The following is a 26606-nucleotide window of genomic DNA, read 5'->3' as shown; positions in this document are numbered from 1 at the left end:
GAAGGATCCAGGGAAACAGAGGACAGCCAGCCTAACCTCAGTCCCTGGAAAGATCATGGAACATATCCTGCTGGAAGCCATTCCCAAGCACATGAAGGATAAGAAGGTGAGAGGGAATAGCCTGTGTGGTTTTATGAAGAGCACATCATGCCTGACCATGATGAAGCTTCTAACTCCAAAGAGGACCTTCTCCCCCAGCAATCCAGCTACTAACGATAGCCCCTGGGAATAAAAAGCATAAGGCTACCTCCTGCAAGGATTCATTTAAGGTAACGATGTAACAGGGAAAATGCGGTTTGACTCATCCTAGTCAGAATGAGGCTGACACACAATGAGAGCATTTAACACCAGGATTTGTACTAAATTCTTTCAAATATAGTGAGAATATTATACAGTGGTTTCTGCTTAGCTAATCATATAGCAGAACTAATGCTTTCCATGAGTACTTAAGAAAGAATACATTTCACTGATTTGACATGACAGTTAACTACAGTCTTCATGCAAGCAAGCAGAAACTGGGCTTCTAAGAACAATAATCACTTCACATAAGTATGTATTTTAAACCTGTTGAACGGAAGGGCTGATCTCACAACAACTGGACTCTTCAGTTGTGCTTTTGCACCCAGCTCCAAATGTCTTAGCCTCTTTGGCCAGTATTGTGCCTGTTTTGTCATTCCTTTCTTTAGATTTATCATGGAAAGTAATAAAACAGAATGGAAGAAAAACAGAGGGCCTGGCCCAAGGACTTGCTCAGCATCTCACATCCTGAGTCATGAGACTGCGAGAGCATGGACAACTTATTTATTGTTTCCAGATGGAAAGAGAGAGAGAATATCTGGATTTACCAAATTATTAGGCAATGGTGAAAAAAGAAGAGCTTCAGCACCTGATTGAGAAAATGGTGTAGAACAGCGTGCTTTAAATTCATTAGTACCTGGGGAAATTTTTGGAATTAACTAACTGTATTTGGGAAGGATTGTCTTCTCTAAAATAAATCAGAATCAGATTACTGGAGCTAAAATCCTACTGGGACCCTTTAGCCTGCAGACAAGGAGGAGCCACCGATACAACTAAGCAGAAGCATCGACCATCCAGCCAGGGCTGTGACAGCAGCCATGATATGTACGGAGGAATCAAAGCACCGGAGAGCATAGAAATATAATCAAGAAACTTCTGTTATCTCGGGAGACATAGTAAATATGAACTGTACTCCAGAGACAAATGTTTTAGGCACCTTTAGTTAGTGTTTCCAGGGAGCAGCAAGCCAGAGAACCCACAAGAGAAGAAATAAGTTTTTAGTCCTCCAGCACTATGTGGAACTCAGTTAAAGATGTAACTATTTAATCAAGTTCTAACACCAAAAAGGTGTCCTAGTAACACCTCCTTTTGAAAAGGCCAACTATATAGAAGTGAGCAGGCTTATTACAAATAAAAAGTAAGGATAAAATGCTTTCGCGTAGCACAGAGCTTTTTCAAAGACATCATATTAGAAACTGAGAGTAAGTGTTTACCATTAATAATAATAATAAAAAAAAACTGAAAAGGAACTAGGAAAGCCAGCATGATCAAAAACCAGATGCTGTTAGCAGCAAGAAAGACATTCTTCAAAAACGCTGAGTGATGTCCAAAAAAGGAAAATAGAAATGAGCACTAATTCAGGCAAACTGAACATAAATAATAAGGTAGATAAAAAGAGAACTTGAGAAATAACGTACTGAAGTATAAAAGCTGCTATTGAAATATTTTTCAAACATCAGAAGTAGGACACCTGCCAGAAAGTCTGCTGGGCTGACAGATGATCCAAATGAAAAAAGACCACTTCAGAAGGTAAAGTTACAGTAAGAAACTTAAATTAGTTATTTCCATTGAACTCTTAACAATGACCAATACCACGTACCTAGGGAAGAGTATAAGAACAGGGCAAGCATACAGCAATACTTCCCCAGTATATGCTTCTATCTACAGCTATCTAAAGCTTAGGGACTTTGTAATACAGAGACAGCAGACGATATCTGTATGATAGCTTTTATTGGATTTTTCTGCCATGAACAGTCTAATTGCTTTTTTCTTTTCTTATTTCTAGAAGAATGCAACACAAATTGACAAACTGTTGTGGCATATAACTACTGCTGACACCAGCCTTGTTATCGAAAGAATGTAAGGAGGAAAAATATGACATCAATTTTTATAAAAGGGCCCTGGGGACCCAAAAAATTGCAGACTACTAAGTCTGATGTCTGTGCTGAATAGAAGCTATAACAAAGAACAGAATTAGTAAACCACAGAAATAGCCATTGTGGAAGAAAGCCATGCCACAGAAACCTATTACAATCTTTTGAAGGAATCAAAAAGGATATGGAGCGTATTAATAGAGTAACTGAATTTCTGAAAAGCCTTTGACAAGGTTCTTTCCCAAAGAACTTTGTGAAGAAATCAAAGTATGATAGGATAAGATGGAAGACCTTCTCTTATATTAATAACCACTTAAGAAATAGGAATAAGAACACAATTTTTACACTGAAGGGAGTGTGTGACTGTAGCAGCATAAGTATCTGTGCTGGGATTCAAGCTGTCCACCCCCTCTTCCAGGTCAGTCCTGAACAATACAAAAATATTCTTGGTAGCTGTGCTTAAAACGACTGTAAAAAGCTGCAGAAGAATTCAAGGATACTAACCAGGCAATCAACTGGCAGGAGAGTTATCACGAGTGCAAATTTAATGTATAAGAAGTGTTAGAACAAACTTACTGTATACATTCAGGGATAGAACCTAAATATGTTGTTATCACTCAAAAAATCTTGGAGTCTTAAGTGAACAGTTCTTTGAACATTTTAGCTTTGATCTGATCAAAGGGTAAATAGAATGGTAGGAATAATGAGGAGAGGAATACAGAACATTTATACAATGGCTTTGTGTAGATATCTATGATATTCTCTCAGCTGGAATACTGCATCCAGTCACTCCTCCTCAGAGATTTCAGTAGAAATAGCAAAACTATGAGGGAAGGTGGCAAAGTAACAGAGCTACATGACAATATACAGGAGGAGAGATTAAACAAACACCACATTCTCCAGCCTGGAAAAAGAGAAGTCATTGACTCAGGATGCCATTAATTCCAAAAGGATCTATGCACTTAAAAGACAAGTCAGTGCACAGGGAAAGGTCTACGAAGCATGACGATCCTGTTGCAATTTCTGGCTCAAGAAACCCAAGTCCACTGGTTGCCAGGGAGGAATACTTACTCCATTCCTATATGTTTTCTTCCAAGCATTTGCTGGCCACAGCTAGAGATAGGGTTTTGGAGAAAATGGATCTCTGGTCAGACTCAGTACAGCTTTATACTTAAACTACAGAGAAGAGGCTCAGAGGGCCTGAAACCAAAACCCAGTTTTTGTTCTCTCTAGAAGCAATTCTATTCAGTTAAGATTTTTCCAAGAGGACACACCTTGCACCTGGCAGCATTCATGGCCAGCCCAGGTCTATTTTTTGTTTCCCTAGCATGGGGCGTTTATCTTGAATTTAAGATCATCCAGAAACTTTACCACTCTGTTTTTACATCAGCTACATCTCTACACAGACCCTGATCACAAAAAAACATGGGACACTAGGTAAAATGCAATTCATATGACTGCTCTTGCAAGTAAAAGGCTGCCATCTACCTGCATATTAAAAAAAAAAAAAGTCCAAAACTGGACAAAATTACCATGTATTAAGAAAAAGTTTTCTTTCAGAAACTGTCCAGAGGTTTTGGATAGGGCCTGATAAACTTGCTCCAACTTCTCTGCAACTAGAAATAAAGTGGGAAACCAGTAACGCTCTGATCTGAACTAGTTTAAGGTTCCCTTGTCCCCCCTGCAGAGTGCTGAAAGGCTGAAATGAGATGATGGCATCTCCGAAATTTTGTATACAGACTTTTAAGTGTCTCCGTGTGTTCTTAACTTTATTTAACCAAATCAAATTCATTGTATGCCAATGGAAGTGCTTGGCTTCTATTTCAAAACAGACTGGTTAAAATACATGTAGATAGCTCTAAGGCAAGAGTATGCAGTACTGGCAAAAGCAATGTATTCTGATGTACCTGAAAAACTGCTTCAACACGCCACCCAACAGCTCCCCTCTACAGGGCACAGTAAGAGTTAAGGCTTTTTATGGCAGCTGAGTCTGCTCAGAACCACCGGTAATGTTCCTACTGAATCAATAAATGCAGTTGGCAATTCATCTTGGCAACGTGTCTGATTCAAAGATACAAATCTAAACGTAACAGGATTGAGTCCCCCCTTTATTGGTATTTCTTCCTTCTTCCCCTTCCAGCAGGGACAAGCCCTACGGCTACATGACTTTTAAGCTGAGAGAGAGCACTCTTGCAGTGCTATTTCACTCATACTATACCGCCTGGGAAAGCATTTGGCATACTTCACTGAACAAATCTGATTGCCGAGACCGATGATGTTTAAGAATTTTTATGCCTGAGGGAGAAGGCTGAGGTGATGTATACCCGGCTTTGAATGCCTCCGAACGAGTAACCCAGCCTCTGCCTGAAAGATCTCCCTCAATTAGCAACGCCAAGATTCCGGCAACCAAAAAAGATGATTATACTTTTCTTTGGTAGGATTAAACTGAATGCTGACCAGTCTTACCAAGTAAAAGGCTTCTGGACTTACTAAACAGAAATCAAGGGGAGGAAAAGGGAGGGGAAAAATGAACGGTGGGTCCAATCTGCTATCTTCTGGTTCTGTCAAACACAGCCTGCTGCGTTTCTCCCCAGTATCAAGCAGAGGAGCAAGACAGTGAATATGCTGGTGCCTGGAAGCCTATAGCAATATCAGCCAATTATAGTTTGCTTTTCCTCTTCTGCCTTTCCCAGGAGGCCTGTGAAAGCCATAAAGCTTTAACCTATTTAGGGCAATTGCAAACATCCCACATAGTCAACACACAAAACATTTGATATAATGTTGCCTGAGAGATTGTTTTGTTAATGCTGTTTCTGGTGTTGTTTTGTTTGCTTGTTTAAAGAAGAGTATTAAATAATAAAGCCTAAATTTTATTTGAGCTACTGGCTTTAATCCCCATGGAAGACCCATCTGCAAATGTTCTTTGGGAGGAAAGAGGGATTCTTCCCGCTCATTTTTCCACTCTGCTTAGTCACATAGCTGTCCCTCCTATTCCTCAGCTCTTTTGGGGGAATTTCTCTCTATAACTCTCCTTTAGATCAGAAGTAAAGATAAACTCAGAGATTATGCCAAAAATATTTCAGGAAATTATGGGTCTGGAACTATCTGGCAGCTCTCTGATCCCCTCCATCTGCACCTTGGGAAAAAAGGGAAGGGAGGAAATGGTTGAGTTTTGCTGCCAAAGAGACAGTTAATAGCTGAGACAGAGGCAGTCTGGTTCCATCTTCATAAACCATGTTTCCATTTCAGGCTGGCTGTCCTTGCAGAGAGGACAACTAGGAAGGGACCGTGCTTCCACTTCCCTCCTCTTCTCTCTAGGGAAGGCAGGCCCAAAATGAACTCTGCTAACCTTAACTCTGATGTCAGCTTCACCCTGCTCAGTAAATCATAGCACCTCAAAAGGAAATAGCTTTCCTCTGTGAATTTTCTTAGTCCAGTTATCTCTTAAAAAGGGGCTGCAGTGGCTGCAAATACCGCAGTAGAGGAAGCAGTATCTAGGGAATAACCTCCTAAAGGAAATCCAGGGCAGATTACTGAGATTATTTTTTCCTCTTCAGAAAACCTCTCCAGCACAGAGCTCCAACTGCTGGCCTCACCGAAGAAAAAAACTGAATTTCAGGACACAGAACACCTCCTGGCTACTCGTGGCTGATTGACTTGGTTCTGTCCTCAAACTGCAAGCAGACGGAAACACCTTTCGTAAATCACCTGAGGAACATGGCATGAAGAAAGGGAAATGCTGTACTCTGCATTTCACTCAATTTCAACAAGTACACAACAGGTAGTAAATACCAACAACAGTACACACAGAAGCACGAGTCAGGCTAACAGCTGGCCAGTCCTGCCCTACCTCATGAAATGGAAAAACATTCGTTAGAGAAGGTCACCGCGGAGCCACAGTAACCAACCACTGGCCAACCAAACAGATCAACTGCACAGCTGGAAACGTGCAATCCAGAGCTTGGCACCAAATCCTGGGATTGGCACAGCTCCATAGCTAGGGGGGAGAGGAGTGAAAGCAGGCAAGTACCTCATTTCATATTTAAATTCATATCGTCCTCCCCCTCCCCACACACAACGCAAAACAATACCAACACCAAAACCAATCAAACAGTTTGCTCAGAGACCTTTCCTTGAGATTCAACACGGACAATTCTATCAAATGCAGACTAGCCTGAGAGCAAATTTGACTCTAGCATGTAACTTAAAGACTAATAAAGACTGTGTAAACTTCTTAGTAATCATACTCACGGAGTAAATACAGATATCTTCCCAGAAGTCCCACACTCAAAAGTAGATCCCTCCTCCAAAGTCAAGTAAAAGAATTAATTTTCTAAGATCGCTTTCTTGTTTATGACAAATACAGCGTGAAACCACTAGGAGCCCACTCTGCCATCAGCTCCACATTCTGCCACTATGGCAGATCTATTCTTCTGTTAATGTAGGCAGTTAGGCAGAGCTACTCGGAGGGAATAATATTCTTTCATTTCAGTTCTCTCTTTTTTCTTTTCTGAGGATTTTGGCGTTTTAGGATTTTTTTTGCTGTTGTTTTCTTTTTTAAGTGCTGAGTAAAACTTAACAAATTAGCTGTAGTATATGAACTTCTGCATGAAATAGCAAAGAAAAGGCATTCTTACTTAAAAACAAAACTGAAGAAGTTATAGATTAAAAAGAAGATAAGACAATGAAGACTGTGGCTGGACATGGAACATCTGAATATGTGCAGTTAGACACTAAAATGGATGACTTCAGAGGTAAATCAATATAGATTAAGTATTTATGAAAGGATTAGCTGGAACAGCAGTAAGAATAATATATGGAAACATTTGGTATAGTACAGCACTCTTGCCTGCCAAGACAAGAGGCCGTAAGTATTTTGGTCTAGTTAATAATATTATTTTAAGCATCAGTTAAGATCTATGGAAAGAAAATAATCAAATCCCATAAAAATAGAACTAAAATAAAACAAGATGTCTGCTTACTCTTCTTGACGCAAGTCATTAACGCTCCGATCTAGTGAGATCATATCACTTGCCACCATATTAAACCCAAACTCTTTAATGCTGGCTTGAATGGATTCTTTGTAATCTGGTCCTAAAACATATGGCTTTGCTTCCTCTCCAGGGCCACCAACAACTCCATGAGGCTCAGGCTCTTTGGGTTCAAAATTACCAAGGACTCCAGGTCGTAAAACAGGATCTCGGTATACAAATGTCTGAGGCTTAAATGTGAGATACTGCCTCTGGATGATGTTTTGCTGATTGTTATCACCACCAGCATGATGTTCTAGTTCATTTTTGGCCTTATTTTTTCTTCGAATGGATTCCAAGTCCACTTCCACACCTTCAACATGAGGCCAAGGTACCACAGGTTTGAACTTCTCGTTTCCTAGTCCGTGGTCTCCCTTGTTTGGCAAAGGTTTGTTGGCTTCTTTGTCATCCTATATATACACACACAGAGAAACAGCAGGAGATCACATAAATTTATGACCCTTTATTTTATAAATCCAGTATCTTAGGCAGTCAATCAGTGCTAAGTACATGTTAATCAAGAAGAAGTCATCCCTGCCAAAGTGCCAAACTTTTTACTAAAACCAGCTACCACTTGCCTGAGAGCATCACTGCTAGTATCTACACTTACCTGAGTGGGTGGGTCCTGGAAACGGCCTAAAGCCCATAGCATTCCCAAAGGCCAAATATCCACTTAGGATATGCTAACTTAAACACAGTTCAGGCTGCACACCAAACCAATCTGTCCTGGCAGGAAGCACTGACAGGGCTTTTTAGGAAGGAGAGGATGATATGGAGGCCAGCAGTGCCGCATGGAGCACCATGGCCTGACCACACTGTGCCCTAGAGACCATACCACGACACAGGACTTTCCTGAGACTACGTGTACCAGCTGGTACGCTCCATGCTGACCCCCACAACATTTTAGTGGTTGGCAGATATGGCCTTCACAATCCCCTGCACTAGGAAAGCGTGTCAGGACAGAGTGTAATCTGAAATGCATGTCTTTAGTAGCAGCCTGAGCTGCTAAATCCCCCCCCTTCATCCCTCCCACTTGTTCCCACCAAGTGTTATTCCTCTGTTGCATGACCACAGCTGTTTTTAGAGCTGCAAGGCACCAAGGACAGCCAGAAGATGAGACGCAGTCCTGATCTGTTTTCCCGCACGGCCACGTAAACAGAGCAGCTGGCAGGACAGCAGAAGCAGCACTAGGCAGAAACAAGCAACCACAGACATTAGAACGGCACCGTCGCCGATACCTACTGCACCCTCGTTTAAAAGATTTTTAAAATTTGACACTATCTTCTCAAAGACATTTGAAGTTCACCTTGAGAACAAAGCGTAGTATTTGCAAAACTTCTTGGTCTCACCTCAATGATCAATGAAGTTACTAGGACTTCAATAAGGCTGGGTGATTTTGAAAAAATTTGATCTAGAGGCTCTGAAGTCTGAGCATAAACGTCTTCAGAATACAACTCCCACACCCACGAATATTTAGGAAAAAATAATGTAATTTTTTTCCCTGGTACGTATGAGCACATGTAAGCCTGATTTACTTCTTGCGAAGAAACTAGAAAGATATTTTATGTTTGGATATTGTAAAGCTTGCGAAGTTATGAAAGAACTACCTAGATCACCAGGTAGTTATTACTGAATTATAACTGTCTCTTGCTCACTGTTTTGAAATGTAGCTTATTAGGCTAATATTTGTCACGAAGAACGCCAAGATCCTAGGACACCTGGGAAACATTGCTGAAAGTTCAGATTTCCAGCTAAAATTATCCATTTGTAAATAGGATAGATGTTCTCTACAGATTCCAGTGATCTAACAATGCAGACATTTTAGCAATGCCTCACCATCCATTTTCAAATATAGAATCAAAGAAAAAAATAAATTAGATAGGACGAAGTCATCTATTCCAACCTGCTTAAAGCAGGGCTAGCTTCAAAGTTAGATCAGGTTGCAGAGTCTTGTCCAGCCAAATTCTGGAAGTCTCCCAAGTTCTCTGGATAACCTGTTCCAATGTTTTACCAGTCTCACAGTGAAAATATTTTTCCTTATACCCAATCAGAAGTTTCCCTGTCACGTCTTGCGATGACTGCCTCCTGTCCTTTCACTGTGCACCTCTGAGAAGAGTTCATTCCATTTTCTCTGTAACTTCCCTTTGATAGTGGAAAACTGTAATTGGATGCTCCATTAAACTCTTCTTCTCCAAGCAAAATAAGCCTCGCTTCCCTGGCCTTTCCAGGAATGCCATGTGCTCCAGCCCCAAAACATTTGAGCAGGTCTTTGCTAGACCCTCTCCATTTGTTAACATCTCTCTTGTACTGGGCAGAGCAGGAGAAGAAACAGGACACAATACTCTGGATGTGGGCTCATTAATGTTACATAGAGGGAACCAGATCACTTCCCTTGACTTGAAGGATAAGCTCTTGCTAATGTAGACCATTACACAGTTTCCCTTTACTGCCGCAGAGGCACGTTGCTGACTTAGGTCCATGTTCAAATACATCACATGACACTACTACATCACAGGATTTTGCCCACATACATATATAATATAACATATTACATATAATATAATATAACATATAATAATATAACATATTATATTCCATATAATAAATTTCTGAAAAAAAATCCATTATAAAATATACCTAGATCAACATGAAAACAACTGGAGTCAGAGTGGCTTCAATGCAAAGATAATACACTTTATTCAAGAAACATTCTGACCTCTCTGCTTGTTGCAGTTCAAACAGGACAGATATACAAAATGCAAAGCTATTAAATTATTCTGCTGTTCTTCCATCACTATTTTTTAAGGAACTCTGAAAAGCCAACACAAGAAAGGGACAGACCTGAGCACAAAAAATGGCACACTTTTCAGGGAGGTAAGAGGATGCCAAGTATCTGAACAAAGCCCCAAGAGGACTTCTAAAAGGAGTACCATCTCACATTTGCCACGAGAAATCAAAAGGAAGGCTTCAGCGCTCAAGGGTCTGAACATTGCTTATATTACTGAACACTGAGCTGCTTACACACTCCCATATAATTCCTAGCTCAAAGTGCCGGGGCAGCTAAAAAAGCCAACAAAATGTTGGGCATCATCAGGAAGGATGCTGAAAGCAGAGTGTCATTTTGACTGCATAAAACTTTGATGCATTCGCATCTTTGGTAGTGGTTCAGCTCTGCTCTCCACATCTCAAGAGGATGCACTGAGGTTAGGGAAGGTACGGAGAAGGGCAACCAGAATGAAGGAGGAGATGGACAGGTGCCAAATGATGGACAAAAGACCAGAAAAGCTAGGACTCCAATTTGGAGAGGTGAAAGCTGAGGGGGCCAATGACTGAAGTTCACCAAACCATGAAGGAGGTGGACAAATCAAACGCAAAACCACTGTTTACCCTAAACACAAGATCTAGAGGCACTTAATAAAACGGATAGCAGATTGTTTCAAAACAGAAGAAAGAAATACCACAAAAACTCCTTTGCACGGGCAGCGATCTCCTGGAACGTGCTGCACAGGAGGCCAAAGAGAGAGATAGCACCAACAGCTGAACAAGGGATGAGACTCAAGTCACGGGTGACAGGTTCATAGGTGGGCTGTAAAATGACTGGGCAAGGATGTACGTTCTTAACAACTCCTATTCAACAGCTGTGGATGCTGGAAGAGTACAAAAGGAAGGGGCCACAGACAGCAGCAGACTTGCATCTGCAACTTAGTGCCTCTGCCAGAGGGCTATGTGGGTCAGTGGTCTGACTCGGGCAGGAATTTCTTACGCCCTTAGCCTGTATAAGATTAAACGTCCTTTCGTTCCACTTCCATCACCTGTAAAACAGTAGTTATGGGCTTCCACTTGGCCAGTTCTCTGGCTGAAACATAACGCTGCTCAAAGTAATTTCCTGTTTGCTTTGCTCTCATCAGAACTATGACTTATCTTGTATTACATCTAGCCTCATTGTAACTGTTAGGTACAATTTGCATTGCAATACCTTTACTTACTGTTCCCTCCAAGACACCAAACATATTTCATTTTTGTAGACCTGGGAAAGTGCTGTGCAGAACACAAAAAAATTATACACACACCCAAACATACACACACGGTCACCTCTTCCCTCCAATTTCTATGTATCTATGAAAAATATGACCGAAAGCATTTTTATGGACATTTTACAAGAAATGAACTAACAGTGCTCAAGGGCATAAGGCAGTCCCCATATCCTGGAAGTCACGCCTTTGTCCTGAGCTAACTGAGGCACAGGATTCCCCAAGACCGGCCAGAGAAAATGCAGGGGCAAGCCACACGCAAGTAACAACTCTGGCCATTACATAAATCACAGTGCCTTAGTTAGAAACTTCTGGAACTTCTTCTCTTTTTTGAATGATGACTATTCATAATTAAAAACAGAGATTTAATGATATATCAAAAAAAAATTGAAATAATTTTTAATCAGTGCGCCTCCCTGTTTAGAAGTTTGACAAGAACAAAATCTCATTAAATCTTTGCAACAGACACAACAGCGATAAGCTGTTTACATACAGCAACACAGAAAGATGTTTTTTTCACAGAACACTAGTTATTCACATGGTTTGGTTTCTAGAGGGCCAAATCTAGGATTTCCTGCCACGTTTTCTAGTGCCAGCTCAGGGTACGTTTCATTACCTTTTAGATATTCTTTTTCTCCTTAGAAGGATTATATATGAGTCATCGCAATGAGTGTTTCAGAAATGGAGATGACGTAAATTCCGTCAACCCCTCACTTTTGTAAAAAGGGGCTATTTGGTGTCATTTTTTGCAGATTAGGTTCTTCTTGCAAAGAAAGGAAGGGATGGAATTGGGATATGGGTTTATGGGATTAGGAACCTGTTTCCCTTTGGAAAAATATTTCTAAATTATACAAAGTGAAAGAAAAGAAAAAGGGAGTTGCCTTCAAAAGGCTGCAACATTGGTAAACTAACATGAGGGCTTGAATTGTAGCTGGCAATAGAACTGAACATTTTAAGGTTACGTAATCTGCTTTTCTCAAGTAAACTAGTTCAAGACCGGCAACTCCCTAAAAACCTATGAAATAATGTCTGAAGCACAAATTGATGTTAAAAAATGGGCGTTTGTTTAATTTATAAGATAGATTATCATACTGAAAAGAAGTTTGCTAATTCAAAGGGATGCCTATAAAAGCAAGTTGCTTATCTAGACAAAAATCAGTGATGCATAAAAAATTGAAAGAGGAATAATTAAACAGTATCCAGTAGTACATTCATTATCCAAGGATGCAAAATGAAAATTTTATTAAAAAAATCTTCCACTCTTAGAATATAAGTATTCATGTACAGCTGATTAAAGACAGATGCCAAGCACTACATCCACTATATATTCCTGGTGGAAAACTGGAAAAACCTGATGCATTTAATATTTTAGTAACTGAGGAAGCTAACCCTGATGTAGTTCCATTTTCTTCAGTCCAGCTGCTGCCTTTATTAACTCTTGGCTGTATCTACACCACTCCTCTTACCACGAAAGGCAAATACAGACAGTGCATATTCTTACACCATGAGAAAAAGTTCAAGGACTTTTTAACTGAGGATGAATCAATAGTTCTCAAAGTTCCCCAGGTCTAGCTCTCTTCTATGTGATTGGTTTTCAAGGTAAACAAAGAAAAAAAATATCAAGAATTGTGAACAGAGACTGTCACAGGTATTGGGACAGAGACCACAGGTTATCAATTTATTGTTTGGTACATCTGAAAAGATTTCAGCATATTTAAAGTAGTATTTGGTTTTGCTTGCCCCAGCTTAATGCAGGTGCATTCTATTTATTGGAAAAGGAAAAGGCCACTTGAGAGACATCATGATAAAACATACCAGAGCCTAACATATTCAATTATTTGAGTAAATGTGAAGAGTTTTACATCAATTTAATTTATTCAGTTACCCTGTTGCAAAAAGAAAAAGAGAAAGACCATGTGCTGGATCCACGAGGAAGATATCTCCTGGATGACTAGAATTGTACTGAAAGATATTAAAAGAGTGCCAGTTCTTAAACATGCTTCTAGTAGGATACTGCTCTACCAGCTAATAAAGGAGAAATTAAAAAGTCATGTAGTATACTTTCATTATGTGTGGGTCTTATTCAGTGTTCTACAGTTCAGGGCATAGATGGGAGAAGGGAGGGGGGAATTACACCCAGCTACTAAATCCTGCAACTATTTTTGTGCCACATGATGAAAAAAACCCAAATTCTAACGCTCTTATGACCAAAGAAATGGGAAATTGCTCAAGATATAGGATCAAATACAAAGCTGAGAATCAACATATCTAACTATATTTGGGAACGGATTTCACTGTAGATACCCACTGACTTTGGAATAAATAAAGTAAGCACCAGTTCCCACAACACAGCTGGCTGATTCCCAAAGACACTACTAGATTGCATTTCTTCTAGTTACAACACTCACGGTAGCCTCTATCTTAGTAAATAAAAGGTCCAGCTACTGCAGGACAGTGTGCAGAGGAGAGAACAAAAACACACACAAATTGAAAAACACAGCTTCTCAAACAAAGACATAGACTTATGGCACAACTGCCATCACTTCAGAAAAATCAAAGTCCTTTGTACAAGAATTTGCAGTAATTACCAACATAGCCAGTGTTCCAGAACAAAAAGGTCTATTTTCAGCTCCTTAAGCAGCACTGCCTACAAGCCAAACTTTGCAAAACCTTCCATCAAACAATTTCATTACAATGCAACCATGTCGACTCAAAGCAGGGCAGAATTTGGACCATGAGAATTCTTTTCTGGCTACGAGTAGTGACATTCAAGCTATCTGACTGGACAGGGGAATGTGCTGTCACAATATCTGTCTCTTTTGCTTTGTCTTCTCCACTTAGGATATTTCAGAACCACGGAGTGCACACATGTGCTCGGTGGCTTCTACAGTAAATTTTAAAACTTGCAAAGCCTTAGAATTGAACAATTATGAAAAATGTATAAACTTAAGTGAGAGAAATACAATTTTACAAGTTTCTACTTACTATATTATAGGTAATTTTTGAAGTTTAAAACTACATATAAAAATAACAGATAGCTAAAACACTGCATTTTCATGCTTTGCAATTATCCAAGCCAAAAAAAAAACTTATTGTTAAAGGTGCTTGTCACCAACACTCCCAGGAAAACAGGTCCATAAGTTATGTTCTTATATCCCATTACCTTCAATTTTGATGGATATATTGACAACATGCAAGCCCTTATAAAACTAATGCTGTCCATTCACAGTAGATTTTTGTCCTGTTAAATTTTCTACGGGAAAACAAGAGGTACTTACAACATGCCCTAAATCACACATCTTAGTGCTAAAGCTGCATTAGTTGTGTGACCTGGAATAAGTTTTGGCAGACAGAACTAATTTGACCACAGTTTTTTTTAGCACAAACACATTATTGCAATGGAGCCTCCAAAGAGCAACTTGTCCCTACAAGGCAGCAACCCCATTAGTTTACTTTTTGCAGAGTTCCACACAGGAGTTGTACAGAAGCCACTTATAAGTCACATTAAGAAATCCAAAAAATTTAAGAAGAACCTTAAGCTTACCTTCCTGGTTTAAGGATATAACCAGGAAAATATTAAATATATACATATGTACATATATATACACACACACACAAATATTCTGTTCACTAAAAACGTTATACGACTCTGAAGTGTAACTGAGGTGCAAGGATGACAAGCAGCCTTGTAAAATCTCGTGTTCCGCCATAGTTTTGATCCCAGCTACATCCAAGGAATGAAAAATGAAATGACAAAATTATTTTTCTTAAAGTAGATCATCTACCCCACCTCCTGCTTCTTACCTCTCACAGTGTCTATCAAACTGATAGATACCTGATGCATTTCTCTTACTCTGCAGTGTCCTACATTTAGCCTGCCTTCCCCTGCCCCTTTCCCCTCCATTCCCAAGGAGGTCCTCAAGAAGGAACTGTTTTGCCAGTGACAGAGACCTGTAATAACATTGTTAAACAATAACATTTAGGAGAATTCAGGAGAATTTTTCCATTCATTCTTTATGTTCTATCCAATAAGGCAGTGCAGGAGAATCACTAGTATTTACACTTCCGCTCAGCATTCAGAGAGAAGTTACTTAAGTTTTCAACAGATGCCAGTGGACTGCAGTCATTAGTATCTGTTCAGCACATTAAAAAATAAAGTAGTAATAACTTTGAATCCCTAGATTACCAGAACTAGTTGAGGTAAGACAACATTGGAAGTAAGACTAACAGTTTTCTTCAGTCCTAGGGTTGATATTCCTGAGGTTTGAGAGCATTACTCAAGGAAAAGAAAGCAGTATCCCCAAATAGTGGTCACACAATAGGGAAGAGGAAGCACTTGTCAAAATGCTAATTTGGCAAGAGCTCGATGTTCCATAATTATCAAAGAGTTTGTCAGAATTTAGTGTCCAAACTTTAAGTGACTCGCATTAGTTTGAGAATCTTTGCATCACTCATTCTAAGAAAATTGCAAAAACAGCTTCTTGTTACCTAGCAATGAATCTAAAAGCTAGCAATATTCCATTAGCATTCGAGGTCATCTGTGCTGTTGTTAGAAGCTGAGAGCGGCAGCAAGCCCTTGAGGAGAGTAAGGCTCATTTTCTCAACTTTCTTACTGTTGTAGTTGCTCCAAGAGCTTCCTGGGCAAAAAGATCAACTAGCTCTTCCTCTCTTCTCAGTTTTTTGTAAAGGTATTCTCTACTTCTTTACGGTAGAGAGATTCATCTAGGACAAAGACTACGGGCCACTGCTTGCATACTGCCACGGTTTTCAGCCACCATTTCACAGTGGTGCTGAACACAAGGTTGTATTAAGCTATGGGAGCCCTCAGAAACCAAACTGTATGGAGATCACTTCTTACCCTTCCCTTTCTTGTAGTATATCTGCAAACATAAAGGATTCTGCTATGAACTTCTAACAATGAAAGAATCCTTATTTTCAGTAGAAGCAACTTGATTGCTCAGCTATTTGCCTAGCAGAGAGGATCAGATCAACATAAATCCTAAGTTTTGCCCATCTACCTGCAGAATACCTGTGGAATCCATGAATATGACTTACTTTCAGACTCTTCTACCCTCCCTACCTTCTATGACTTTATATAGCTTGAGATATCACAGAGCTCAATGTTATAGTCAGTTAACAATATCCAGCTTTGGAATTCCTCTCAATCAATTGGTTACTCCTTTAAAATACAAACTTTTATGAAATGCTTCTTGACCTGAAGGCTGAAACTCGATATTTAACTAGTAGAGAGGATACTGTTTAAATATATGTATCCAAATTTTGATACGTCAGTGAGACACCCATGTAAGCATTCCATCTGAATTAAATGGTTCTGCTGCAAAATTATCCTTCCACTCATAAAGGGAATTCTTCTGAGCTAATGATGCTGCTGTCATCTGCTTTGGCCTTGCTGTGCACACACACCACAAACTCCTGCAGAGCAATGCAATCCTGCCTCAAACACTGAGCGCTGTTTTGGCTTGTACTACTTCACCCCCTGCCTTGATCCCACACTGCCTCCTCTGATGTCCCTCCTCCTTCATGAACTCCTGCTGCTGAGCTCCATGCTTCTCTTCCTGGAGGATTCTGAATTTTCTATAAACATCTCCAGAGTCACAGCAGCAATTACACTCATATGCTTCTGATCTGGATTAAGCAACTTCTTTTATTTAGTTACACTCAATTACTTCAAATAGGGAGACTATTAGGACACCTGGAATTTGAGTGTTTTCCACTAGACCCCAATTATAGTCCAGTCTTTTATCAGGGACACCACTGAACATCCAAAACTTGCCAACTTTCTCACCTTCTGTGAGTTTACTGAGTACACAAAGGACACTGAAAACATAGCCTGCAACTGAGCTATCTTACGTTATCTACGTTTTTATGAGAACGACAGTACTTGTCAAATTCCTGTGATGTAGTCAGCATCATAATTAAACTCCTCTGCCTGACTGAAAACAACTAAAAATAAAAACATTAAATGCTTTAGGAAGAATTACTGTCAAAAACAGCAACCTTTTGATTGTCTTCATTTTTACTGGTACTCATTGTTTGAGCATATTGAAGAAACTGTTAAATTCTCCAACTGTCTTCTTTGTTACACGATTTTACTGTGCTTTCACATATCCCACCCTTCAATTTCTGGTATTTTCATAGTTTATGCTATCCCTTGTACTATCTGTAGTTTAATAATCATTCCGCAGTGAGAAGTCTTGTCAGAGATCTGCTTCACTAGATGCCTCAATTTAAGAGATTCCCAAGAGCTTTGTGCACATCTCCTTGTAGTGTGTACAATAAAAAAAAAAATATTTGCAACTGCTTGCTGTAGAAGATACAAGTTGTCACAGAACCTTGGGCCAGGAAGAAGGATGATCTGGAGCTTCCTACATCTTCTCCTTGTAGATAGCTCCTCAAAGATGACAGGAGGGCTCTTAAACTCAGAAAAGTGAGATTTTATTACAATTTTATTACAACTAGAATAATTAACATTTTTAATAGAGGAAACAAAGTGACCCAATTGGGGCAGAACATAAATAAAAGTGTATAAACAAATATCTTCCTATCCACTGCATCAGGCGTGTTTTGCTTCTGAACTGCATCCCTGTTAGTTCAGTGACTTTCTGTGTTGCAGCAAACCATTTCCCTGGTCTCCAGGACATCTCTTACCACCAGCATGGTGGCTTAGCTGTGGATCTGCTCCCTCCTCTTCTCAGCTGTCTGCTGTGCTCTAAGCTCACCACACACTTGCAGTCTAAAAACTTCTTTTCTTGAAGGCAGCCCATCTCCCCTGATACTGGCCCACTCTTACTAATGGAACGTGACACAGATTGAGAAGAGACAAATACTCTGCATCACACGACATAAGTCATTTTAGGTTAAGTACTTAAGACTCCGGTCTAATCAGCCACCAGCTGACCCAGGAACCATGCTATTTTAAATGCCCATAACCTTCCTTCCTTTCCTGCATGACAGAAGGATTTCTAAATCCTGCAGCCTACATTTTATTCCTATTAGCATGCATTTAGCACGGGATTTAAACTGCAAACTCTTCTGTAGAGCATCAAGCACAGTAATTCATTCTCAAACAGAGATTGCAGTGACTCAGATCTCAAAGCTAGCAAAGAAGCACCTGTTCAATATTTATCCTTGAATGCACCATGCGGGTTGCTATACCACAGATGAGACTCCATATATAAATCAAAAAAAAAATTTAAGTCAGCTGACTCACTCTTTAAATTCAGCTATTTTTAAGATTTTATTGTTATTCAGTTGTTCAGGACAGAAGCACTGTAACATAACAGCCAAGTCCCATGAAAAGCCCAGTGAGCAAGAAAGGCAACCTACCTCTGGGGCACCGTCTTCATTCTATCACAGCAGCAGGGAGAAAGACTGTCCTATGCAAGTAAAGTCCACCAGAAACTGAACCCATTCTTCCAGAACAAAACGCACTTTCTTGTCTAATCTCAAGACTCCCAAGGACCCAATCTCTTTCAATTTTCCTTCTATTCCTGAAACAACTCTCTATTTGAAGTCTTAGGAGAAGTTAAGTTGCATCTACCCCCAGTAAAGGACAATATTTATTGCTTAATTAAAGGTTAAAGTTAGGTTAAACCTTGTTTGCTGTGAAGAAACTTTTATGAGAATTTTTTTTTTCAAGTTATCAGCCTGGAGGCAACGCATGGGTTATCTTGCTGAGCAAGAGGTTCAACAAGGTTACTTTAGCTCCTTAATCCAATGTGCCAGCTGATGGTAAATCAGTGTAGCAGGTATCGCAAGGGCAGCAAAGCAGTAAAGGGATGCATTTCTAAACAGCAAAGTGAAACAAAACTGGCTTCTGTGGACATAGCCAACCCTAGAAAATTGTTTGAGCAGATGAAAGCTGTGGGAAGTCATCAAGTGCTCAGAATTCTGGCTAGTTCTAATCAATATTATCATTGTTTATTTTTGTAAAATATGTTATGTATTTTGTTCAAGTGCAACCTTCTGTTCTTCTTTTAATCACTCTTAAAATGTAGGTAACATTTCCAGTTTTATTAACAATATTTTGATTAAGATGGTGCCATTGCTTATTCATATTTTTAAAGAGTAGAAGGTGGGGGGAAAATCTTTTTCCAATTCATTTTTCTAGATAAAAGCTGAATGCTAGCAAATCCCATTTTAAAAAAGGATTATGCTTATTGCAGCAGGTGCAAGTTTTTTTTCCCCCCCTCTCTCCTTCCTCCAAGAAATCAGGAGTTCTACATTTGCACACAGCTATCTAGTTTGGAGCAGGCCTAAATATTTGATCCCATTTTTAAAACAGTGCTGAGTAGCTCACATCACACGTCTAGAAAACAATAAAATTTTCTACGACAGAAAATGTCAACTCCACCCTTCAACAACTTGCGTACAAGGGTTTCAGAGTCAAGAATTAGATGCTTTTTGCAATCTTCCCATAGACTTTTCCTACAGGACATGGAGTTTGTTCTGTAATATAGGGCATCTCACAACCATAATAGTTTTCCCAATGCAGCCTGATAAACCAAAATCCATTTTTGTTAATAGGAAAATGGACTGTGAAGTCAAGGCCACAAAATCAGAGTGAAGATTAAGGCATTTATCATCCCATCCTTGCAATACAACTAACCAGAAGCATACTTGTGCTATAATAAATTTTTTCATCATAGGCTGAATAACGAACCCCTTGCTGACCTACAAGAAGTTTTTTCCAGGATATAAGGGAAAAGAGGACATACTTGACTAGAGAAAAATAAGCTGAAGTCAGGAATCCATATCCCTCATGTTGCAATGTCCGCACTGTTCTGAGCCAGCCATCATTCCTATACCATAATTAAACAACTGTCCACAATCTTCTCTAAGGATTTTATAAATGCTTGAGTGGAAAAAAAATTTTAATATTAATAACAAGACAGACATTTGCTTAAGACAATATCTCCATCAGAATGGTTTGTAAGATGCAAAAGGACCTCCATATACCAGGCCTTCATCTATGACGCTTGGACCATGGCTTCATGTTCTGCTTTATTCAGAAAAACTGCACCTGTTTTCATCTGAGCTTTATTAAATTCCTCTGTACTGCTAATTAAATGATATCAGAATAGCAGATATCCTTTTAGCAAGGTAAAATAGTATTCACACAGTAAAGCTGGTCCTATTGCCTAGCTAGAACCACCTCCTTCCTTTGCAGATCTAAGACTATTCAGCTTTAACAACTACCAAAAATTAAGATAAAGAACCTAAAGAAAAGGCGGCTCAGGGGGATCTTATCAGTGTGTATAAATATGCGAAGGGAGTGCGTAGAGATGATGGAACCAGACTCCTCTCAGGGGTGCCCAGTGACAGGATGGGAGGCAATGGGCACAAACTGCAACACAGGCAGTTCTCACTGAACATAAGAAAAACATTTTTTTTACTGTGAGGGTGACTGAGCACTGGAACAGCTTGCCCACAGAGGTTGCCTCTGCCTCCAAGAATAGAGGCTCCACAATCTGGACACGGTCCTGAGTAACTGCTCTAGGTGACCCTGCTTGAGTTTGGGGGGAGGGGGTTGGACTAGATGATCTCCTCAGGTCCCTTTCAACCTAAACCATTCTGTGATTTTGTGAAAGTGATCCTGCAAAACCCAAAACAGTGATGTCACCTTGATGTTTTGCAAATTTAGTATATGCTGATCCACGCAGTTTATCTGTTTCTGTGGTAGTATTCCACTACTGCCGCACACATTCACACAGATATGCTTTCAGTGCTTGGTAAAGAAAGCTAGTTATTTTTGCTGTCTGATGGACAATAAAAATAGGAAACAACCACGAGGATGAATTTTTTCTTTCACTGTGCAATATTGCCAAAATTTATAACATCACCATTTCTACTACTAATACCATTTCTTGGATATTTTCTCATTATACTGCTGCACTCTGATCTTCAGCTTTGTAACCTTGTTTGTGCCCTCTCACACAGCACCTGGCCTAGTCCAGTCCTACACCTACGCTCATGGCATTACCGCAACTGGTAAGAACTTTCTTTCACGGTTCTTAACTGTTCAGCAATACCTAGCTGTCCCCTTCCCATCCCAAAAAGGGGTTTCATCTTTCTTCTGGAAAGTCTGCCCTCCAAGTTAAGAGACTTGCAACATAACATTATTGAAGACATTCGGTATAAGATTTGTTCTTGCCACTATATTTCAACATTAAATGAAGCTTGTGACCTTTCCACTAGAGTCATTGCTCCTTCCACATTCTGCCTTGAGGAAACTCCTTCATTATATGCCTGCGTTTGAGCACGATTTTAAAAATAGAACTCATTTATTCACATGGACATTAAGATTTTTGAGGACTTCTAAGATGTCCTTCGCCCAGCTTCATTTACTTCCTCAGTTTCACAGGGGTCGCTCTCATCCTTCTCCTATGTAGCAGTGTTACATAGTGCTCTATGAGGGGGTAAGGTTTTTCATTTCCCTAAGGCCAAGCCCCTCCCAGGGATGCTCTCTGTAGACTGAAGAAATAGATGCACCTATTTCTTTTAGGCTTTACTAACCAAAATTTAAATTATTAAATTTTAAGCTTGACTGATAAACAAGTAAAAACAAGGAGATGCTTTGAATTTAAAAATAGGAGACCAAAGAGAGTTACAGTTTATAACCTGTAACTTTGCTATTGAAGATACCCAACTTTATTATTTTTCCATCCAGAGGAAAAAAGCCTCAGAAAGAAACAAAAACTGCTATCAATCCTAACAATCTAAGCCGCTGCAGACAGCTTTTCTGGCCCTCCAGGCATCAGTTACGAGCATTGCACTACTTAAAGCCAGTAGAAAAAACAACTGTGGAACTTCCTCCTTATTTCTCAACCATCTGAGACAGATGGATATTTAAAAATCATGCATCCGTTTTATATACCTCAGCAAGTAAATGGCATTTACAGTATAATAAAACCACTGCTGATGGACATGGTTGATCAAGGGATGTAGGTTTCTGCTGTATCTTCTGCTTCAATTTCTTTAAACCACGTATGTCAATTTTGTTTCATACTTCTTGCTATTAAGAAACAAATGGCATGATTAGATTTTCATTTATCTTGAAATATTACCACCATTCTCAGGCTCAGCCTATTCCTGTGCATTTTTCTTTTTAAACTGCATTTCTAAAACTGCATTTCACAATTTGATAAACCTTACCATTTTGAAAGCTTTTTCAAAGAGATAACCAGCCAAAACCAAAATCTGCTTCTTTGCATGACAATCATACATACAGCCTAAAAACCACTTCTGAAAATTTAATTCTGAACTCCTAACAGATATGAGAAATTCACGGGAGTATTTACATAATTACCTTGTATACTGATTGACTATGAAAGTGAGGGGAAGTTGCTTGTTATGTTCAGTTGTGCTCTGTCTCATCTTTCCCTGACCCTTAATTCTTGCATCTTTTCTGCATAGGATATTAAAGAAAATCTGCATTATATTTGTCAATAAATTACAGATATATTCTATTGAGTTGATGAAGTAAGTTTTTATCTGTCCTTACTAGTTTTCAAAAAAAACCAACACCACATGCATTTCAAGCATAAGAAGGGAAAAAATGGGATCTGCAACAACAGTAAATTGGTTCTTACAAATTTAGTAAACAGAGAAACAGATCTTAGCGACTTGACTCCTCCTCCCGCGATAAACACAACCAGTGACATTATTTCTTTTGCTGTGAAGTACAAGAATGTTAAAACCCATTTGCTATCTTTGCTTTAGCAGCTACCAGACTGCTATCATGTGTGGGCACAATCTGACTCATTGCATCTTTTGGACAGCCAACAAGAATACTACAATCCAATCCACACACTTCTTCAAAGACCATGTTAATTTAGAAGTTATGCCCTTGAGTCCAACTGTGTTCTCCACTGCTCTCTGTCCTTATGGCCTTGCATGCACCTCCGTGCACTGCATGCAATATTTTTCTTTTGACTAGAGAAGTCACCATGTTCCTTTTTAGACAAGCTCTAATGGAGATCCATACATGCTGCAGCTGAACTGGAAGAAACTGACTGCCTTGATATTTACTTCATGAGTACTAATGACCCACGATGGTGCAAGCAACCTGAACTTGAGGCTGCCCGAGATCACTATTCAAAACACCACTCTTGTTGAAGCAGACTTCTGAAACTGGCATCCTTCTAGCTTTCTTTTTATGTAGCACCAAGGATCAGCCCCCAAAAGGGAACATCTTCCAAATGAGCCATGTTAAGTCTGTCGGCCTCTGCCAGCGAATGACCATCATCACCCTGCGTGCTCTGGCCTCCCTTGCAAGGGAACAACCACACAAGGAGGGGGGAAGTGTCGCACTCCAACAGCTGCTCCCAAACGAGCTGCTCCTCATTTAAAAGACATTAGTATAAAGTGACAGACATTTAGTAGTTAAAAGTATACTGTTTTGTTAAGTGGTGAGAATTTAAACCAGTGAGATAAGCTTTTCCTTTTTTTTTTTTTTTTAAGAGGAATTTAATATAAAAGTAACTGTTAATACTGCATGTTAGAATCTCTTGTGTTCAAATCAATAAATGGATTACAGTAACATCCTAGTGGTTAAATCATTTTGCATATAGCAGAGGATCGCCGTGAACAGAGGCCAGTGCTCTCAACAGGTGGTCTAACTGCCTGATGACACGCAACCATTTTGCAACAGTAGCAAGAGATATTTGTACTAAGTACAGTAATCTTTTGAAAGTTTACTCCAGGGAAACATTTTTGTTACGACCTCAGAAGTCTTTGCCCCTTAAACTCTCCATGCAAGTAACTAAAATGAAATTTTGGTCAAAATACAGTCCTCCAAATGACAGTGAACCTTTCCTCAGATCTCACCTCAATAAAGCTGTGACAACTAGGCACGCAGGCTCCAAACAAGCCTCAAATGGAGATACTAGCAGTTGCATTTACGAAAACTGTGGCCTTCACCTATTACCTCTAATATACAAAAGAGGTTAGTGAAGCACGGTATGATACATCCAGCTCATTAAATAGGTGTTTATAGGAGAGCACAATTTGACCTTAATCAAAATGTTTACAAGCCAGTCTTGCACTTAAGTTTCTAACAAAGACTATTTTGTTAAAAGCTGTCAGAAAACTCATTTCATAAGCTATTTGCAGTCCTTACGATGCATCCTGTCCTCCCTAATGGAGCAAAATCTGGCCAGCAACTAGAAACAGAAGAGTCAGTAAGACCTTTCATACCCATGCCTGGCCTGGAACAGACAGTGCCTCCCAAGGGGAAGAATTGCAAAAGACGACAGACGTCATTATTGGGATCTTTAGCGTGAAAGGCAAACTAGATACGTAAGGCATCAAATACCAGAGGAGAAACTGAAAGGAGTACCTCAACAAGACAGTAAACAATATATACTTGTTTACTGTGCTTCAGAATAGAATCAGCAAAACAAAACCAAAAACAACTCAAGGAAAATATTCCAACTCCAAAACACAAGAAAAAAAGGAAATACAATCCACAGAGTTTTTCTAATACTGCTATTACTTGCAAAACTATATATTGAAGATGGTAAGGAAAAACAATATAGAATGACAGCTTTTTCTGTAAAAGACACTATATTCATACAGTCATCAACCAAATCAGTATTACTGCTGTCATTAATTAACCACCCTTTGGGAAAAGGGTGTTCTCTTTTAAAAAGTTCTTGCACACAACTGACAACAGCACAGTATAGAATTTATTTTTAAATAAAATCTTTTACCTAAAAGTGTCTTATGCTAGCTCCCGGAATCAACAGTTTCCCAGTACATTTCTTGATCATACCAATGTAGATTTGGACAAATTGTCTAAAGTAATTAAGATAAAAATAAAGAGATTAAGCAACTAACCCACTAAACAGTTTCTCTAGATTAAAAAACAAAAAAAAAAAAAAAATCATACCTCTTCCTTAAATTGCAATTAAAGAATTGTACAGCTTTAAGTCTGAAGCCAAATGAAAAGTGTCAGAAACACAGATGAAGAGGTTTCAATGCATTCTGTGGTGAAATGAGACCAGTAATAGCTATTAAATTACTGTGTGAATCTGAGATAATCTAAGTTGCTTCATTCTATTCAACCTCCTGCTCAAAGTAGGGGCAACTTCGTGATTACAGCAGGTTGCTCCAGGCCTTGCCCAGTTGTCCTCCGAATATCTCAATGGGTGGAGAGCCTACAGTGTTCCTGGACAAGCTTTTCCTGTTCTTTACTGTTCTCATGGTAAAGATCTTTTCCTTGTATCCCAACTTTATTTCTCTTGCTACAGCTTGCAAGATCGTGGCCTCCAGGACCGCTGCACTTTAGCTTTGCACCTCTGAGAAGAGTTTGGCTCTGTCTTCTCTACAACTCTTGGAACTACAACTCTGTAGCGTAGATACGACTCGGTTTCTTCTACATGCATACGCCCTGGTGAGGAAACATCAGATTGGATATAAGGAAAAGCTTTCACCAAGAGAACAGTCAACCAGCAGAACAAGTAGCTCAGAGAGGTTGTATAGTTTCTATCCTACCTACAAGGGTAGGTATGCAAGATCTGACTGGAGCAAACTCCGAGCAGCCTGGTCTGACCTCAGAGCCGACCCTGCTTTAAGCAGGGGGTTGGACCTTCTGAGGTATCCTCCAGTTTGAATTATCCTGTGATCCTATGACAAAACTGGAATAACCTGACTTTATTAAGGCTAGATTTTTTTCACTTTTAAAATTCAGTCTAGTTTAGCTTATTTTTTAAGCTCTTACTTCTACTGCTAAGCTTTCCATTCTTAATAACTTCAACAGAACATGAAGAGCAGAAACTATTTCTTTAGTAAAGAGCAGGTAAAAGCCACAAGCAGTAAAAGTCATTTCAGACATAAGATTTTGCCTGGAAACAGGATGGTTTCCTTTTGTTTAGGGTAGCACTTCCAGTGCTATAATTCTTCACAGTATAACACAGTTATAGTTTTGTAAAAGAAGTCAGATTTATATAAAATGGAAAAAAAATCACTTGTCTACCTTTCCTACTGAGTAAAGGTACTCAAACTTGACTTCCCTGCTTTATCTGAAAAGTAAAGTTTGGACGATTTCTGAATGTCAATGCAGTGATGCATTACATTGACATTTATCTTCCCAAGATTGCAGATATACAGATGCAGTAAAACCTGAAGGTGATATTTTTCAACTCTTCTGTAAGGTGAGCTATGGAGTAATAGAGGTACGAACAGCAAGCTATACCTAGCTGTACCAAGAATAAGATATACCCAGCTGTAGACGAATGAGTTAAAGAAAGCTTTATTAGCTGATGCAGATGAGCTGTCTCTGCATCGATTTTCCTCTCACTTGTGGATTTAAGCCCCTGTCTGATAGACACTAGAAGCCTGGTAATTTTTCC

General features: G+C 39.4%; 1 protein-coding gene across 2 annotated transcripts in view; it reads right to left on the bottom strand.

Annotated features, from left to right (window-relative positions):
* The window catches only part of GALNT7 (polypeptide N-acetylgalactosaminyltransferase 7), a 77827-nt gene that overhangs the window by 36507 nt on the left and 14714 nt on the right, over nucleotides 1-26606 (bottom strand). For both annotated transcript variants that reach the window (XM_068942502.1, XM_068942503.1), the window contains exon 2: nucleotides 7154-7611. In XM_068942502.1, the coding sequence (XP_068798603.1) occupies nucleotides 7154-7611 (458 nt within the window). The remainder of the gene's footprint in view (nucleotides 1-7153; nucleotides 7612-26606) is intronic.

Source organism: Struthio camelus, chromosome 4 (assembly GCF_040807025.1).
Source record: "Struthio camelus isolate bStrCam1 chromosome 4, bStrCam1.hap1, whole genome shotgun sequence".
Lineage (NCBI taxonomy): Eukaryota > Metazoa > Chordata > Aves > Struthioniformes > Struthionidae > Struthio > Struthio camelus.
This window is presented reverse-complemented; position numbering and strand designations above follow the sequence as displayed.